Source organism: Raphanus sativus, chromosome 5 (assembly GCF_000801105.2).
Source record: "Raphanus sativus cultivar WK10039 chromosome 5, ASM80110v3, whole genome shotgun sequence".
NCBI lineage: Eukaryota > Viridiplantae > Streptophyta > Magnoliopsida > Brassicales > Brassicaceae > Raphanus > Raphanus sativus.
In genome coordinates this window covers 5063947-5082260 of record NC_079515.1, presented here as the reverse complement: position 1 = coordinate 5082260, position 18314 = coordinate 5063947, and the positions used below count along the sequence as shown (strand labels likewise).

The following is an 18314-nucleotide window of genomic DNA, read 5'->3' as shown; positions in this document are numbered from 1 at the left end:
TTGCTAGACTCAATCTCCTGAAGCTCATCAAGGTTTATAGCTCCTCATATATTAATCCAACTTCTTTCTTGTCTGTTTTTTGTTTGTTTGTTTGGGTGTTGAGTGTTTTTATGTTGGACTCTCAGGAGCACCATTCAAAGCCAAAACAGCTGATAGTAGAGAACGACCTGCCTCAAAAGCTGAAGAATCTGATAGAAGAAAGACGTGATGGACAGCGTTCAGGAGGGCAAGTTCTGGTGAAGGAGATGGCAACCTCTCTACTCCAAGCACTTCACATCAACACGGTCTTGTGAGTAGTCCAACGAACATCTTTTACTAGTAGAATTCACCCCAAGTGTATCTTCTGCTTTTTTTCATTTACCAAATGCTTTCACTGTGCGATGTGATGGTGCTGATTGAATACTTAGATTAGTTGTAATCGTTAGGCTGTGAATGTTCGGCTCTCTTTGGGTTTTTTTTAAGTACATCAAGAGATGCCTACACTTCTTGTGGCTTATGTAATGTATTCGTTCAACTTCAGTACTTTTTCTAAGAGTTAAGTGTAATATGCATATTGATTAGTTATTCTTCTGGCGTGGGTCGTCCAATGTAATGTGCAATGATGCGCGTATGGCAAAACCAGTGTCAAGAGACTGTCTCCATTGATACAGAGTCTTTTAAGAACCATCCGAAACCACTAACTGGCGCATGACCAACGCACTTGTACCATAGTAATAAGTTAACTTCCACAGAGATTCAAAAACGTTTTAAGTTCTATTGACACTTTCATGGAGAGACTATTTTAACTTCTTGAGAAGATCACGTGCTAAATGTTGATTTTTGTTTTCAGATTTATAATTAGATTGACGCTCACGCACTATTTGGTTATATATTGTCCTGCTTACAGTTGAGTTTTGTTCAACAACTTGTAGTTTTAAATGTCTTAAACGAATGAGTGAAAAATTGTCTACACAGATATAAGCTATCAAATAGCAAAAAAAATGAAAAAATGCAAAAATAAATGTGAACCTATAACATTGGAGCGTATCTCTATAGTCAACAAATAACAGAGACTACTCAAGCAGATAGGATCTTTATTATACGCACAAATAAAATCCTCGAAACTACAATTTTAGAATAAATCTAAAACAAGCATCGAAGAAGAACTATGTGCGCACCTCAATATCAAAAATCAAGATTTAATCTAAATTTTCAAGAAAACAAAGAAAAGGTGCTCAGGATTTGAATGAATGGTTGGGAAGTATTTCTCCTCAAATAGATTTCAGATTAACGAGATTACATAAACCCATCATCACTGCACCAACTTTGCAGAACCATAAAAAAACATTTAAAAAAACAGACCGACTCTACGAAAGATGAAAATGTAGCTCTCAATTAGGGTTTGTAGAGGTTAACCTTATTTATAGGTGTCGCATTAGGTTTCCACGCGTTTACTCGATGTAATGGGCCTTATTACTTTGTTTGGGCCCATTATTCTTTGAATAGTGAATCTGAGGCCTATAGGGCTGTCGCTGCTCCCATTATTCTTTGATAGTGAACTTGAGGCCTATAAAGCTATCGCTGCTCCCCCAAAAAAAATAGGACAGGACTTGGGTTCAGCCCTATGATGAATCTTAAAATTCACCACTTGATTAATGACCGATCAAAGTGACATGTAGAAATTAAATAAAAAGTGTTAAATATATTTAAAAATAACTAAAAAAGAATAATGTCAATTCTAAACCTTAAATCTTAATTTCTAAACCCTAAACATTAATTTCTAAATTCAAACCCTAAACCCTAAACTCAAATCCTAAACCCTAAACCCAAATTCTAAACTCTAAACCCAAATTCTAGACTTTAAAGCCAAACCTTAAATCTAAACCCTAGATCCAAATGCTAGACCCTAAACCCAAACCGTATACCCTAAAACCAAATTCTAAACCCTAAACCCAAACCGTAAACCCCGAAGAATTACTACGTAATTTTTTATATTTTAGTGATAGCACCCCGAAGTAGGTATGGTTTGGGTTTAGGGTTTAGGATTTGGGTTTAGAGTATAGGGTTTGGATTTAGGGTATATGATTTGGGTTTAGGGTATAGAGTTTAGATTTAGGGTTTACGGTTTGCGTTTAGGGTTTAGAATTTGAGTTTAGAGTATACGGTTTGGGTTTAGGATCTAGCATTTAGATATAAGATTTGAGTTTAGGGTCTAGAATTTGGGTTTAGCGTATACGGTTTGAGTTTAGGGTCTAGGATTTGGGTTTAGGGTTTAGGATTTGAGTTTAGGGTATAGGGTTTGGATTTAGGAATTAATGTTTAGGATTTAGAAATTAAGATTTCGGATTTAGAATTGGCATTATTTTTTTTAACTATGTTTAAATATATTTAATATTTTAATTTAATTATCCACATGTCACTTTGATTGGTTATAAATCAAGTGGTGAATTTAAAGGTTCACCACAGAGGGTGAACCCAAGTCTTTTTTTTTGAACGTCTGGATCGATTATTATCGATTAATTATGCTATTACAATTATGAGAATATTACAAAGACGATTTTACAGCCGACAATTCTACCACCATGTGAGAATACCCGCCTGACTGCACCACTCTGAGCCGTACCACTCTGAGCCGTCCTATGAGATCCATGTTCGATGGTACGCCCTTTACCAAGCTGAAGATCTCATGTAACCTGTTTCTCCATAATCTGCATAATTTGGTGAACCCAATTCTTGTCCAAAAAAATATAACTAGACAAGATTTTTCTTTAAGAATTAAGACATCGCATAACTAAGAATCTTGGGATGAATGTTAACATGTACGACTGGGACATCGAATATATGTTGGAACTTGTAGATTAGATTTACATCAACGTTAACGTTGTACTGAAACTCGGCAAAAAAAAAACTCAATTAAACAAAGAAAAGCACAACTGCACCTTTTGATGATAACTCAAATCAAAGTTCATTTGCGTTAGGAAACGCACTGAAACAATTGAGGATTGTAATTTTGGTTTTAGCGTAGAGAAAACGATATTTGTCATACAATTTAAAAACAAAAACAAAAAGAGAGCAAATAATTGAGACCTAGACGGTCTAATATGCTCCTAGTTTCTTATAAGGTAAGTTATATTCAGCCAATCCTAAGAAAAGTTGTATTCATGAAATTTAGCTTTTGCTTAAGAGGATTGGTTTCCTTCCATCAACACTCTGTCTCGTCATCCACTCTTATTTTCATTTGCAAGCCGTAAAGTTGAATATGAATAAAATAATTTTATGGAACATGGATAGCATTCTGGAAAGGAGGAAACAAACGCAAAATGTTATTAATCACACAATAAAAGTAGCGGCCACTAACAAAGGCTTTTCAGAGCATTCCTCGAAGCCACAAGCATGAACTTAGAAAAAAAAACTAAAGGTATGGTCCCATTGCTTCTGTGCATCTCACATGGCTTAACATGCTAGTGTCTGATACCATCCCATTCTCCAAATATAAACCTCTTGTTTATTATATTACACTTAGTTAGTTGGTAGTTTGTGTTAGGTTAGTCTGAAACTTAGCTAGTGTAAAGTTAATTAATCCGACGCGTTGTGTTTCATCTTTTAGCTAGTTATTTGAAAATCAATATTGACTACTGTCTTTTTGAGGTGGGGGTACGATTTCCATTTGCTACAATTGTGTTTAATTGCAAAATTTGATGCAAATAAGGTTGCAAGGAGATTCCTCTCCTTGTTGCCACCTTTTGGAGTTTTTCTTGTTATACTCCATATTCTGTTTTGAAAAGTTATTCCACTAGAATATTATTGGGTAAACTCCGAGGCCATAATGATAACAACGATGATAGTAACCACACATTTCAACGGTACTAAAAGCATCGGAAATTTCACGGCTCATATCGCATCTTTGATCATACCACTCGAAGATGCGAGGTCGGTTACTACTATCTGTGCTGATTTAATGAATCCTATGAACATATATGGTGGTAATAATTATATAACATATAAACACAAACAATCTCATGCAATTACATCAAAACCCGAAGGTTATATTAATAAGAAATAGTATACAGTAGAACAAATATTAGAAACAATAACAAAAAGGCTCAAATGATGAAAATAGACAGGAAGTAAAGGGAAAACAAAGTAACAAACCCTAACTCTATATGATATGTAGAGATTGGTTTAAAAGAGAAACCCAGATGACAAAGCAACAACAGATGCAAACAATGCCGGGACGAACATAGCGGCATCAGAAGTCGGACTTGGAGCTGGAGCCTCTGCCGTCTGAGCTGCCGCCTTTCCTACGGCTGAGAAAGCCACAATAGCAACCATCAACACCACCATAAGCCTCATCTTCATTGACTCCATCTCTGCTCTTTTACACTTCAAAGAAACTTAGTCAATAGATTTGTTTCTGAGGTTTTGTTTTTGATGCGATAATGAGTTGTGGTGGGTGGCCTTGTGGTTTTGAAAGGGTATTTATAAGCCAATTGTGGGAACGTTGATTTCTAGAGACGGCTCTATGAAATAGTTTATTTCATATTTTACGTAACTTTTTAGTAAAGGAAAAGGCATCTGAATTACAGCAATAAAAGTATTAGCTCTGTAGAAGAGAAAAGCAATACGTTCTCGTCTACAATGGATGTATTAACGAAATATTTCAGTTATATCAACATTAGTTTTTGTAAATAATTCTGACTACTTTGCATAAATATTGTTGCTGGCTCTTTGAACTGTAGCTCCCAGCCTCCCAGCCTCCCAGTGTTTTAAAATATACAACTCAATAAGCACTTAGCATATAAATATTTTGAAAATAATTATCTGTTGATGTGTAGATGTGAATGTAAATTATACTATATATTCGTAAATAAGAAAGAAACAAAACAGGTTGTCCAAAGATTTTGAACAGCTGGCAGAGATTGGCTGTCGCTTGGCCCAAACTAATGTATGTTGTTGTCTTTCTCAACCACTCTGTTCTTTCTTTACAACCTCACCATTCATTCATTACTAGAGTTTCATATTCTGTTCTTTTCTTAGGTACCTTCGCGTGTGGATGAGTTATCTAGAGGGTTTAGATTCTAGAAGATGTCTTTGACATTCATCTTGATTGAAATTCGACTTTTCATAATATGGTCAATATACAGATTACAGATGGTAAACTACGAACATTCGAAAAATATCTACTGCATTTTTAGTCATTACTTCTATGACATTTCATATTCATTGTAACTAGCTTTAGGTTATAATATACGTTTGGTCTCCACGTTTAACAATTGGCTTGTTCAGAAAAAAAGAAGTTTTATTAAGATTGTGTATCCTTATTTTGACTCATGTTTCGTGAATCTAAAGATAGCGTGTGAACTATGAACACTAAATACCTAGATTAAGATTAAATTCAAGAACTTAAAGATTGTGACTTAATAAGTTATAATATGTTTTTGTTAATTTTGTAATTTCTGACAGAACTTAACTCTTAAGGTGATTGCGTAACTAAATAACTTAAACTAATGATATAATGCTTTCCCCAAGGTTCACATTTTCATATCATACCAAACTATGAAAATGACCAACCACCCTCTTTCCCAAGATCTTAATCACACCAGTTTAATTTCTTCTAGTGCCGGCCATTTATCTTGTTTAAAATCATTATTAACATACATTTCTATACTATTTGTTTTCACTATACAATAAATAAAACTAGCCGGAAAACTTGAACACCGAACATGCATTATTGTAAGCATGTGGTTTCACTACAATGTGGCCCCAACTTAAACAATTTGTTGTTTTTTCTTCGCTTCCCAAATAATACTCGGTTTGCATAAGAGAACTTGTACAAATAATACTTATGAAATCTATATATATATATATCAACCATTTCATGAATATATGTTTTCTAGTTTTTTATTAATGAAGAACGATGTTTATTTTTACCGAAAAAAAGAACGATGTTTATATTTATATATGTACTCCATATTAATCAGTCAATAGACATATACTTGGATTAGTCTTTGGGGAGCAGAGAATCCGAGCTATATCTCAAAAACTAACTAACATAGAAAATAAATCGTTAGAAAAGTCAGTTATTAAATACTTTTTAATATTGTGAAAATCATAGTTGACATACTTTTTTCTATACAATTCCACAAACAATTACGTTATATTGAAATCCTTTTCATTTGGTTAGAAGTTTCAAAAATGTAAACCTCTAGCGACCACTGCTAGATTGACAACAATGATTTCGTTCACTTTTACTTTGAAAATGGAACGTTGTGTTGTCGGTCGAGTTTGAATTCAACTCTCTTGTTTATACAACCTTTTTACGATTTCTTGTTTGAAGTCTTCACGTATTTGCCAATCCATTTCCATGCATGTTTACGTTTTTTTCAAGAGGTTGAAATAAGAAACCCAAAGTAATTAAGTAACCTAATTAAATATAGTCTTGATGATAGCTAGTAGTTGGTGGTGACTTGGTGTTTTTGATGTCTAGCTCGTAATTTCAAACAAAAACTGCAAAGTAGGAATCTTCACGGTAAACCTTAAGACTTTCACGGAAGTTTAAACCAAAACGATTTTCCGAAGCGTGGTGGCTATCATAGCACATATTAACGCGCACAAAATTGCACAGTTTGCCGCTTGGATCGTGGCAATATATATAGTTTGATTGTTGCAAAGAAACAGAAAATTGTAAGCAACTAAACGGAAGAATGGCGTGTGAGGACATCAAAAAACCGCCACTTTGAGGCATCACGCAAAAGGATTAACTGTTATGTAGCTACATCGATCATGCACCTCTAAAAAGATATATTGTGTTATACCTAGGTAAAATCCACAATCATATTAGCAATACAAGTAACATTCTAGTGAAATTTCTTTCTTTCGTTGTTATTTCCAACAGCAATGTTCTGCGTATGTCATCACCCATTTTTGTTGGCTGTGTTAGTGGAGCTAAAGAAGTTAAGAGTAAGATTTTTGTGTCACTATGAGGACAGAGAAGAGAGTTAGATGTCTGAAGTGATCAAAGAGGGAACATATTAGAAAATACATCTGAGCTTCTAAGAAACTTAAGCCACACCTTCACTACCCTCTCATCTAGTTACATGGAGAGTACTTTTCTACAAACACTTTAATACAAATTTAAAATCAGACAAACATCAAAAAACTTCCCATCACCCAAGGAGAGCTTACACAATACATCACTAACTGAGTTTTCTTTTTTTTTTTACTACAGCCATTACTACACAAGGAGGTGAAAATATTACAAGACCGAAGGAGACAGAGTATGCATGCCAGCGTTATGGGCAGTTCCTGTTCTTACCGGGACCACCATAGTAAAAGAAATGTCCCCAGTCATCATTGCTTCCCGTTTGAACATCATAACAATTAGATTTCTCAGTGAACGTTCCCATCCTCTTTGGTGCTTTGAGGTTGTTAGATCCATCAACTACTTGTATGTTCCTAAAGTAACTCGCTTTGCTGAAACCTTCTTCTGGAAAGTGCCCACTTCCCATCTGTGTCCAAGTATGGTGACCACCTGACTGCGAGTTCACAACCTCTCCTCCCCATTCGATCATTGACGCACTCTCTGTAAGGTAAGAGAAGAGGAACGATGGCCAGTACCCTAAAACATACCCGTTCCCAAACTGCATCCACCAGTGTCCCTCCTTTGGATCCTGAAGACAAGTTAAGTTTCGGTTTTTGTTTTTGTTTTTGAGCACAAGAGAGTTTCAGGTGTGGCATATAAGTACCTTCCAGATTAGGATACTGATATCATACTGAGAGTTGCGGTATCCAGAGACTGGTGAGATGCTTGCTCCCATTGCTATGTCACTGTTGATTTGAATGAAACCTGAGCAAAGAAGATTGTAGCAACCAGTAGCTTGATATGCATCACTCTGCAACAACATACAAGACTATATATTATACACATTAATAGTTTCACTCAGTGGGAGTTTAAGAAAAAAAGAACTTACAGTCCAGTAAGTGAAGAGTCTCGTATTATTGTCTCCATACAGATCCAGGCTCACCTGAGATACAAATCCAAAACACACATAATCAGGTAAAAGAATGGCACACAAGTCTCTAAGTTATGAATAAAAGTCTTTACCTGCCAACCAGCTTCAATGCTGTTAAGATCTTGTCCAAAGGAACCACCCAAAAGCCATATCTGTGACAAGCTGAACTCGTTTGCGTGCTGTATCTTTGGCTCCCACACATTTAAAGTCGCTTTAGCTCCATAATACTTATCTCCTTCCACATAAGCTATGGCGTGCTAAGAAACCAAAACCATGGAACAAGAAAAATTTAGCCTCAGAAACAAAAGAAAAGGTTAAAAAAAAACAAATGGTTACTACAGCTCTCTCACCTGATGACCATTTTGGTTGATGAGGTCAGGCTCAGCAGATTTAGGGATAGGAACAGTTCGATGTTTCTTCTTGCCGAATCTTTTAACAGAGCTTGCTCTCAACACATCATCCTCTTTTGTCCTCCTCATCGGAATGGTTCCTTCAGAACATTTACCGTAGCGATGCCACAGCTGAGGAGGGATGTGGGTTTCTTTCTTCTCCTTTGGCTTTGCAGATGCTTTGCTGTCATCAAAGAGTCCTTCAGGGTGGTAACTAGGCCTCATCTGAACACAACAAGTAACCAATAAAAAATCAGCGTTAGAAGAAAGTTAGATCAAAATCATTAGTTAAAATTTTCTTTTGTGTGAACCTGAATCTTGTGATCTTTGAGGAAAGGGTGGTCGAAAGCTGGTTGCTTTGAGATAGGAACACAGTCTATTATATCTCCATCTGGACTCTGTATTAAACCACAAAGAAGGAAACAAGGTTGAGAAAACTCCCATCAAACATAGCAAAAGTACACTCTATTTCACTTGAAACTGAACAAGAAAAAAAAACTTGAACATTAGTAACTGATGAACAGTAGCTAAACTAGTGGGGCGTAGGCGTGTAGCTATATAATAAGAAAATCATTCGTTGTTGTTGTGCTTATTAGCATACATAAAGTTACTCAAATCATCATTCCAGCAGAAGAGAGAAAGGAAGCAGTAATCTTTCATTTTGCAATCAAAACTCAAAAGGCAGAGAAAATTAAAACACAGAGTAGTAAAGAAAATAGAGAGAGCTTTTTTTCTGAACCTGAATGGTCTTAACAGCAGGTTTGTTAAGCCTATTCAAGTGCTTCTTAACTTCAAGCTTCTGCCTTGACGCGCCATACCTCGATGCGCAAGATAGAGACATCATACCCAACAGCCATAAACACACTAAGAAACCTCTACTCAACTTCACAGAGCTAAAATGCACCGCTACCATTGTCGCAGTAGCCAAGAAACTTTCTCACACACACACACAATAAGGACTAGAGTATACAATAATATCTTAGTACCCCTCGATGAAAAGACCCTATTTAGATTAGAAGATGTTCAAACAAGACAATGTCCGTGTGAAGGTGTGTCTGGTTTACTCCTCCTTAACTCGCTTTGAGTGAGAGTGGAAGCTCTCTCTCCTCCTCTCTCTCTCTCAACTACACTTTTTCTCTCCCATGGGTCCCATCCAATACTTTTAATTAATTGTTATCGTTAGCTGTAACTGTAATTAAGCTTTCTTTAAAATTTTAATTGCGATAAATAAAATATATTATCGGTAGTTATTTTTCCCGCCTCCCTATACGGTGATTAGCAGCCACATTATTAAAGCTTTTTCTTTTGAGATACTATTGATTTTAGTTAGTAGTAATTAATTAGACACAGCTGCTAGTGAACTCCACGTCAGCAAGCAGTGGGAAAGTAGAAGCATCGCAGGAGCATCCGTATAATTACCCACGTGCGAAAATTGCACCGTTCGTACACGTACCAATGAACAAGAAGAAGGGTGGAATGAAACCAATTAATCCTATTGAAGAAAATAAAAGAACATCAGGATCCTAACCTGGCTCTGATAGTTTTTAATCTTTTTCTTTCTAACAAAAAAACAAAAAAAAAACAAAAAATTAATCTAAGCAATCGCACAAAACGACATTAGGAAGCCACCCAGAACATCTCTTTTCCCTTTTACATATATATAAACTACCACATTCGTACATACATGTATTACACAATGTCCATAATAAGTCTGGTTAGATCAGACTCTATGGCTCATTCACATATGAATTGTTTATATTTGACGACTAAATACGGGTCGAAATTTATAGTCCGGAATTTTCGGTAAAAGCGAAAAGCTACCTAAACATGTATAATCCATAAAAGTCACAACGTTGTGGCAGAAGTTATGATGAAAGGAGGAGAAAAGCACGTCAAAGATTTTCGTAATAGTGACGTGACGTGACGTGATAAAGATTCACGACTCGTGACTATGCGATAGGAGGTGGAGTGGATCCACTAGCTTTTCTTGTTCCTATATTCTTGTTTAATGGTACTCCATTATTGTGTTCATCATGCGAATCTTTAAAATTTGTTTAAAATTATCCTTTTCACGTAAAAATCTTTCAAACAATGCATAAATTCGACATATAGATCCAACGATCTCTGTTCCCTACCATGATGATAGTATGTCATAAAAACGAATCGTGTGATTGAGTAATTGTGTATGCATTTTTGTCTTGGGTGGTGGAATACATATTGATACATGTGAGTCATTGTTTTCACTTTATTAATTAGTATTATTTTTAGTTGAATGATCATTAGTAAGAGAAGACCCTCAAATCAAATTTTGAGTTGTTCCTATATGTAATGGAAAGCGCCATGCAATGTGATTATAGTATTTTTCAAAAAAAAAATGTGATTATAGTAACAACAGAACACGTCCAAACTAATAACAAGCGAAAACGAGACTTTATATATTTAAGAACATCGAAATTATTTAAGCGGATACGCAACCATGAATCAAAATGAGCGACCTACATCCAGAGAGTCCACCATCGAGGAGGCCTACTTAAGCTCAGCTTATATATATGAACCAAGAGAACAATCAGTAGATTCAGCTTTCAAATACCCAGACGCCACAGAAGAGACAGATCTTTGCTCATGTAAGAGGAAACAAAAACTGATTCAGCAAGTCTATATATTAGACATGATACAGTTGCTTGGATAGTGATATTTGCTCTGATTTAATCTGATTTTTCTTGGTTTCTTCCGTGACTAATTTTGTTTTTTCTCTTGTAATGATTTTAGATGCAACCGATTCAACAAAGTATTAATCAGATTGTCAAACACAAAACAAATTAAGATGGTAACCCAAAATCACTAGAGAGAGCAGAACCAAAGACTAAAAAAGTAAAAGTCAGTTAGTATATTGTTATGATCAAAAGCAAGCATTACTGTCACTAGCATCATCGTCATCATCAGAAGAAGATAGAGTGTCCTAGGAATCATCAGAAGAAGATAGAGTGTCGTACGAATCAGGTATGGGCAAACACAAAAATTCCCATAGACAGCGAACGATATGACTATACGGGATGCAATAAGCCATTTCAAGAAGTTGTTGAGTATTCAACATCTCCGACGACGGAACCCTCATCATACGCTGACACGAGTTGGTGGAAACATCAGTCACCGCCACTATCGCCACGCTGCTGAACACCATAGCCAACAAAAGAATCTCCTCTTTCTCTGTTCGATTTGCGTACGAACTCCAACTCTCGCGGGTAGTGGTTTTGACTTTTTGTGCTTGACTTTGTTTTGATATTGCAGTTTTGTTATATTGGTTACTTTTATTGTTATAAGGCGTTGAATGGCCTTTTACAAAAAGGAATAGGAATAGCTAAAAAACACATATATGGCTTCTTACAATATCTAACTATTTATTTATATAAAGCGTCCCAAATATGTTTATAATTAGTGTATAAAACATTAACCATAAAAATAGTATATAAATGAAAAAGGTGTTTGCTTGCACATAAATATTTACGAGTATTTATTAGTTTATATTTTATTCTTTCAGAAACGAACATGATAAATTTTTATTTATGTTTTCAAAAAGTTTAAATCAAACATCAAATTATTTACATATAGCAAAAAAAATTGTGCACATATGACATGGTTTATATTAAAAATATAAATTTATTATTGTGTTAAATTTTTTTAAACACTCATATATTAGAAATATTTTAGAAAATATCTTTATAATAATGTTTTAATTGATTATTATATAATTTTAAATTGTTTTATTTCTTTAACTTTAACTTTTATAATAAAATATATTATTTAAAGATAACAATACAATATAAAAATGTATCATTTTAATTTCTTTAATGTTATTAATAATTTTTTTTAATTATAATATACATACTATATAATTTTTTAAATATATAACCGTTTTTTTGTCAACGAAATGTGTAACCGCTCTAACTTATATAAGTGAGAGTTCAAACGAAAAAATTATTTTGTAAATAACGGTATAGATTTGACTACTTGACATATATACAATCAAATTGGTATCGTAATAAAAATTCACATTTATATACTTCCACATTTCAGATTAAATATTTAAATGTACAGAAATTTATATATTTCCACTTTTCATAAACCAAATCAGTTTTGCCCACAGGCTTATAAATTTAAAAATACTTAGGAATCAGAAGCCCAAATTTAAATTGTTGACAATATTTCAGGGCCCAAAACATTAAAAGGCCCAGCAAGCTTGTTTACTTTCTGCTTCCACCTATCCATCCACAGGGAAGCAGCAGCGCTTCCTAGTCAAAAGCAGAGCACCGGAAAGAAAGAGAGCGATGGAGGCACTGAAAGTATGGAGTCTAACGGCGTCTCCGCTGAGACAATTACTCCGTCTATCTTCTTCTTCTTCTTCTGCAGCAATATATGGAAGAAGATCCCACCACTCATCACTAATGCTCCGATGTGCCTCCGCCGCTTCTTCTTCTTCCTCAAATGCCGCCACGGCTGAAACTCCCAAACCTTCCGGCCGAAACAGAAGGGCAGCTTCGTCTTCCAATTCCACCTCCGATCGCGAGGCTATCCGCTCCATTCGTCTTAAAAAGGTGTTTCCTTTTTTGCAAAAATGTATCAGCTTTTATTTGAATTTCTATTACAACTGTGATGGAGGTTTCTTAAAGTGTCGGAAGCTACTTCTCATGTATCAAGACATTGTTTTTTTTAATTGTCGTCTTCTCTCCACTTGGTGATGTTTTCATTAGGTTGAAGAACTGAGAGGTCAAGGTGTTGAGCCTTACGCATACAAGTGGGAGAAAAGCCACAGTGCAAATCAACTCCAAGAGATATACAAACATCTAGAGAATGGTGAAGAGTCAAGCAATGAGAGTGATCGTGTTTCTATAGCAGGGAGGGTCGTTGCTCGTAGAGCGTTTGGGAAGCTTGCGTTCTTGACTTTAAGGGATGACTCTGGAACCATTCAGGTTTCATCTTCTTCTTCTTCTTCCATTTTTATGTTTATTATTAAAACATTAAGATGGCTTTGGTTTGATTGAAGGAATGTAATCTCTACGTTTATGTTTTCTTAGCTTTACTGTGAGAAGGAAAGGCTTTCAGATGAGCAGTTTGAACAGCTCAAGGCATTCATAGATATTGGTGATATTTTAGGTGCTAGTGGCTCAATGAAGAGGACTGAGAAAGGTGAACCTCGAGTAAAATGGTTAAATTTATCGATAGAGAAGCATTGTTTCTGGTTTTGTGTACCAACTGTCTGCTTTTCGGAATTTTCCAGGGGAGCTTTCTATATGTGTGAGTTCTTTTTCAATCCTCACGAAGTCTCTCCTTCCACTGCCAGACAAGTATCATGGTCTAACTGATATTGATAAACGTTACCGCCAGCGGTGAGCTCTGTCTTCCGTCTATGTGATTCTGTGGTTCTGATTCTTGAAAGCTCATACATAATGTGCTCGATCTTGCTAGGTATGTGGATATGATTGCTAATCCTGAAGTGGCTGATGTGTTCCGCAAAAGAGCAAAAGTAGGTTATCAAAATATCCAAAACTTCCATTTTGAGCATCTAGTTTCGTTTGTCATGTTCCCATATCTTTCTTCAGTATCATATAAGAACGTTAGACTTAATATATTTATTTCGCCGGTCAACAAAGCTCATAATCTGTTTTTGTCTTGGTAGATAGTTTCAGAGATACGCAAGACAGTTGAGTCTTCTGGATATTTGGAGGTTGAAACTCCAGTTCTTCAGGTTTTTAGACACCTTTATCCTCAAATTTCCCTTTTAAAATATTGAATTTCTGTATGGGAGTCGGTTTCAATGAACTTGTGAAAAATAGGGAGCAGCAGGTGGAGCCGAAGCTAGACCCTTTGTAACGTATCATAACTCACTTGGAAGGGATCTCTACCTGAGGATTGCAACTGAGCTTCACTTGAAAAGAATGCTGGTGAGACTCATCTTTTATAATTACCTCTACATGAGATATATATATATATAAAAAGGTAAAATGTTTTCTCTGAATAGTATTCACTTTGTGATCACAGGTTGGAGGGTTTGAGAAAGTGTATGAAATTGGTCGTATATTTAGAAACGAAGGCCTTTCAACACGTCACAATCCTGAATTCACAACCATCGAGGTAAATCAATAGTATATGCCTTCTCTTCAATCATTTCTGTCTCTTAAATCATCAATATAGCAGTTTTATCTTTTGTTTAGATGTATGAAGCTTTTTCGGACTACCAAAACATGATGGACATGGCAGAACTAATCGTCACTGGATGTGCAATGGCAGTTAATGGGAAGCTAACACTTGATTACCAGGTGAGTATGGAGATAATAAACTCATCCCAATTCTATGATTTGTGGTGAATCTTTTGAGAAACTGATTTGTGATTGCTCTATGCAGGGAACAGAGATCTGCCTCGAGCGGCCTTGGAGGAGAGAAACCATGCATAACCTCGTTAAAGAGGCAACAGGAATCGATTTCAATGAGCTAGGGGGAGATCTTGGAAATGCTAAAGACACAGTTCTGCTGGCACTTCAAGACGTGCTTGAGCACAAGGACAAATCTGGAATCGGAGCTTGCTCTTCTCTCGGCCATCTTCTTAACGAGGTGAAGCTACTTCATTGAACAGTTTCACTATCGAATCTGTGAAATTTATGGTGCTGAAATCAGTTCTTGTTTTTTCAGGTTTTTGAACTTGTTGTAGAGCCAAAGCTTGTGCAGCCAACTTTTGTATTGGACTACCCAATCGAGATATCTCCCTTGGCCAAGCCACACCGCGGGTAAAGTTTATTTTTAGAGCTCTGTACCATCTTCTAGATCATTCATCTTATATTCTGAAGATGTTTATAAAGTGTAAAATGGCGTTTTTTTTTGTGTGTGGCAACAGTAATGCAGGTTTGACTGAAAGATTTGAGCTGTTCATCTGTGGCCGTGAAATGGCAAACGCATTCTCTGAATTGACTGATCCTGTGGACCAGGTATATATAATCTTCCACATTCCCGCAACGTCGTGTCTTCTGCTTTTTTAGTTGTCTTTGTGTACACTGGATCATAAAAGATACTATGATACAAAATTTTGTAGAGGAGGCGGTTGGAAGAGCAAGTAAGGCAGCATAACGCAAAGCGAGCAGATGATGATGATGATGATGACGATTCATATGAAGTGACACTAGACGAAGACTTTCTCACTGCCCTGGAATACGGAATGCCTCCTGCCTCTGGAATGGTACTTTTCATATCTTATTTTCTTTCTTGTATACGATTAGATTAAATAGTATAGACGTTACTTAATTTGCAAAGTCAAAAACATGACAAAGCTTGTACGCTCAAGTACTTGTATGTTGTTGTTTTTCTTCCGTAGGGGCTTGGTATTGACAGGCTGGTGATGCTGTTGACAAACTCTGCGAGTATAAGAGACGTCATTGCGTTTCCTGTTCTGAAAGTTCAGCAGTAACACTTATGCCGAACTTGGTAATACATGTTTGTAGTCTTAGCATTTCTCTGTGTATCTTTTGGGTTATTTCTCCAGCAGAGGAGGTTGGAAGAAGCATACGCAATTAGATAGCAAAAAAATCAAATCCAATGATTTTATTCTTGATGCATGTATTAGACCACATGTTGAGGGTGTACTGAATAAACAATGGTTCAGTTTTCTTGCAAGAAAAAAGAAGCTTCACGCTCTCTTCTCTCTTGCTTTTACTGATTTGCTAATTGATTATGGACAAGATATGATCTCCTGTTGTTTAGGTTAGGGACAAAGCTAATACAAAAGGAACTTTAATCATTGCTTTCCATTAATTGATTATTATTATCTTTTTCTTGGAAAATGACAAGCTAACGCTAATGTTTAGAAAGTTAAAACATGGACTATACAATGGATTTATTCTTTTTTTTTAATTTGGGTATAATAATGCTCATGGGTTTTAGTTTTAGAGTTTGATGAGGTTGCTTGTGAGATGAATCTGACCAATTATAATGATTGATGCCTAGTTGCCTACACACAATAATAATAAGCAAAATCTCACACATGTGTTAGAGCATCATTATCCCAAAGATCCATCTAAGGGTTCTTAATTTTTTTTTAATACTTTTTAGTGGTAAATGTGAATTAGGAGACAGCACTAAGAGACCCTAATATTATTGTGCTCCAATGGGAGTCTCCTATTTAGGGGTTCTTAAAAAAATTAAACATTGATTTGATCAAATGTATCATCAATTGATTCATCTAAAGTGTTTTAAGAAGAAAACAAGACAACAAGAAGAAACCTAAAGAGCTTCACGGACATAAACCTAAAGAGTTTCACGGACAACAAGTATGTATCATCAATGGCACACGGACCTGCACTGCTTGTTGGCATGGTGAGGCAGTGACAAGTCTTGCTGCTCACAGACATAAACCTAAAGAGTGAGAACACAAGAGTTGATGAAAATCAGTCTGTCAAAGAAAAAAAGAACACAAGAGTTGATGAGAAGCAGAACGTACCTTCTTCCTGTTTCTGAACTCGATATAGCTGCACGGTTGCTGTTTCCTGCATTTGCTACCATTAGAGGTAGTACATCGCTCATATCCGTGAAGCCATCTCCACCAAAAACACCAACAGCAGTTTGCATTGTTCTACATATAAACCAAAACATTGATAAACAATGTTAACATCTTCAATATATTAGTGTAAGAGGAAGTCAATAGTACACTGGTACTAGTAACTCTAGTAAGTTAAACATCTACATAATAAACCCACATGAGATTAATATCAAAGATCGACAGATGTCTAAAAGGGTACCTCATGGAGACGAGATGACCAACTCGATCTTCTTGTAAAGTCCACTGGAACGAGGTGCTAAAAGAGGTGAATTCATGAAACGTATGAGACATCATCTAGCAAACTGTGATATCTGTAACGAAAATACATGAAATTATAAAGTGATCGATATAAACAAAGACAGAGACATAAACTATCGCAAAAATGATTAACAAACAAAGACAGAGACATAACCGAGTTGAATCAGGAGACATAAAAAACACAAGAGACGCATGCAACACAACAAACAAATCAATATAAAAATGAATGATTCAGACACCAAAGGAAAAAAACTTAGCTTTTTCTTTCGGTTTGATTTCGTCGAGGATAGCCACGGGCCGGAGAGAGAGGTGGAGTGAAACTTGATCTACGTGAGCCATCGTGGAGATCGAGAGGGAGGTGGAGTCGTCGAGGAGAGCGACGGAGACACGGATTCGTCGACGAGATCGAGAGAGAGAGAAGCGGAATCGTCGAGGAGAGCGAGGGAGACGCGGATTCGTCGACGAGAGAGAGGCAATGATTCCACCGATAGAGACTCCGGCTGATGCCGTCGACGAGAGGGAGATATCATCGTCGCCGAGAGATCACCGTTTCGCTTTCGGGTTCGCCTCGAGAGAAAGAGAGAAGACGAGACGGTTGTGAGAAAGATATGTTGAATGAATGACACGTGCCCCCTGAAACCCGTCTCTTACGTGTCTTCATTAAGCGACGTATATTGCTTAATTAGCTAATTTTTAATTTTTTTTTAAATCAAAAAGACCTAAATACGCGGATAGGAAACCGCGATAAAGATGCTCTTAGAGACAAGTTGAAACTGAAAGAATGGCTTTCGAGTTTTATTGATCTCGAAACATATGTGTCAGAACTGAGAAGCATCCTATGTCGCATCATTATACTCTACATAGGCACACGCATTTACATACCTCTAGGAGTCTAGGTGTGTGTGTATATAAGATATGTGAGAGATTTTTTCGTATATTTGGTAGACCTACATGATTACATCATATAGATCATCATATCTGGATTTGTCAACTACACGATATAATATATAGAAATCGTCTTCTGATAAGTGCTTTCCTTCATGTGGGAACTTCAAGTGTGTCTTTTTCCATTAACATTAATCATTTTTTTTAAAC

The 18314-nt window shown here is 36.1% G+C and overlaps 4 protein-coding genes and 1 non-coding gene across 5 annotated transcripts; 1 reads left to right on the top strand and 4 right to left on the bottom strand.

Moving 5' to 3' along the window:
- Positions 1–1212: 1212 nt before the first annotated feature.
- Positions 1213–1299, bottom strand: LOC130495379 (small nucleolar RNA U30). Its single transcript, XR_008934650.1, has one exon. It is a non-coding gene; the product is annotated as a small nucleolar RNA U30 (small nucleolar RNA).
- Positions 1300–3957: 2658 nt separating this feature from the next.
- On the bottom strand, positions 3958–4445 carry LOC108857785 (arabinogalactan protein 12). Its single transcript, XM_018631798.2, has one exon. It carries the CDS (start codon positions 4345–4347, stop codon positions 4162–4164), a length of 186 nt encoding a protein of 61 aa, XP_018487300.1. The 5' UTR covers positions 4348–4445; the 3' UTR covers positions 3958–4161.
- A 2546-nt stretch (positions 4446–6991) lies between these two features.
- LOC108805118 (uncharacterized) lies at positions 6992–9499 on the bottom strand. The gene is made up of 7 exons (XM_018577087.2): positions 9120–9499; positions 8692–8778; positions 8342–8605; positions 8084–8248; positions 7950–8003; positions 7725–7871; positions 6992–7649 (listed from the first exon to the last, which is right to left on the bottom strand). Exons 1-7 carry the CDS (start codon positions 9291–9293, stop codon positions 7272–7274), a joined length of 1269 nt encoding a protein of 422 aa, XP_018432589.2. The 5' UTR covers positions 9294–9499; the 3' UTR covers positions 6992–7271.
- Positions 9500–12641: 3142 nt separating this feature from the next.
- Positions 12642–16163, top strand: LOC108856645 (lysine--tRNA ligase, chloroplastic/mitochondrial). The gene is made up of 14 exons (XM_018630494.2): positions 12642–12972; positions 13129–13347; positions 13453–13564; positions 13656–13764; positions 13844–13901; positions 14055–14123; positions 14212–14319; positions 14417–14509; positions 14590–14694; positions 14780–14986; positions 15065–15159; positions 15267–15357; positions 15462–15605; positions 15741–16163. The coding sequence occupies exons 1-14, from the start codon at positions 12706–12708 to the stop codon at positions 15831–15833; spliced, it is 1770 nt and encodes a 589-aa protein (XP_018485996.1). The 5' UTR covers positions 12642–12705; the 3' UTR covers positions 15834–16163.
- Positions 16164–16551: 388 nt separating this feature from the next.
- Positions 16552–17865, bottom strand: LOC108857606 (uncharacterized). Its single transcript, XM_018631608.2, has 3 exons — positions 17161–17865; positions 16863–16994; positions 16552–16777 (listed from the first exon to the last, which is right to left on the bottom strand). Exons 1-3 carry the CDS (start codon positions 17253–17255, stop codon positions 16615–16617), a joined length of 390 nt encoding a protein of 129 aa, XP_018487110.1. The 5' UTR covers positions 17256–17865; the 3' UTR covers positions 16552–16614.
- Between the last annotated feature and the right edge of the window lie 449 nt (positions 17866–18314).

Bases quoted from the DNA above. Each gene is read 5' to 3' on its own strand.
- LOC108805118 (XM_018577087.2), bottom strand. From the start codon at position 9,293: ATGGTAGCGGTGCATTTTAGCTCTGTGAAGTTGAGTAGAGGTTTCTTA. The intron at 8,606-8,691 runs GTTCACACAAAA...TGTTGTGTTCAG, and splicing joins TCAAAGATCACAAGATTCAG to ATGAGGCCTAGTTACCACCC. The intron at 8,249-8,341 runs GTGAGAGAGCTG...TTGGTTTCTTAG, and splicing joins TCAACCAAAATGGTCATCAG to CACGCCATAGCTTATGTGGA.
- LOC108856645 (XM_018630494.2), top strand. From the start codon at position 12,706: ATGGAGGCACTGAAAGTATGGAGTCTAACGGCGTCTCCGCTGAGACAA. The intron at 14,510-14,589 runs GTAAATCAATAG...TCTTTTGTTTAG, and splicing joins CTGAATTCACAACCATCGAG to ATGTATGAAGCTTTTTCGGA. The intron at 15,160-15,266 runs GTAAAGTTTATT...GTGTGGCAACAG, and splicing joins TTGGCCAAGCCACACCGCGG to TAATGCAGGTTTGACTGAAA.
- LOC108857785 (XM_018631798.2), bottom strand. From the start codon at position 4,347: ATGGAGTCAATGAAGATGAGGCTTATGGTGGTGTTGATGGTTGCTATT.
- LOC108857606 (XM_018631608.2), bottom strand. From the start codon at position 17,255: ATGATGTCTCATACGTTTCATGAATTCACCTCTTTTAGCACCTCGTTC. The intron at 16,995-17,160 runs GTACCCTTTTAG...GTTTATATGTAG, and splicing joins GGTCATCTCGTCTCCATGAG to AACAATGCAAACTGCTGTTG. The intron at 16,778-16,862 runs GTACGTTCTGCT...CTCACTCTTTAG, and splicing joins AGTTCAGAAACAGGAAGAAG to GTTTATGTCTGTGAGCAGCA.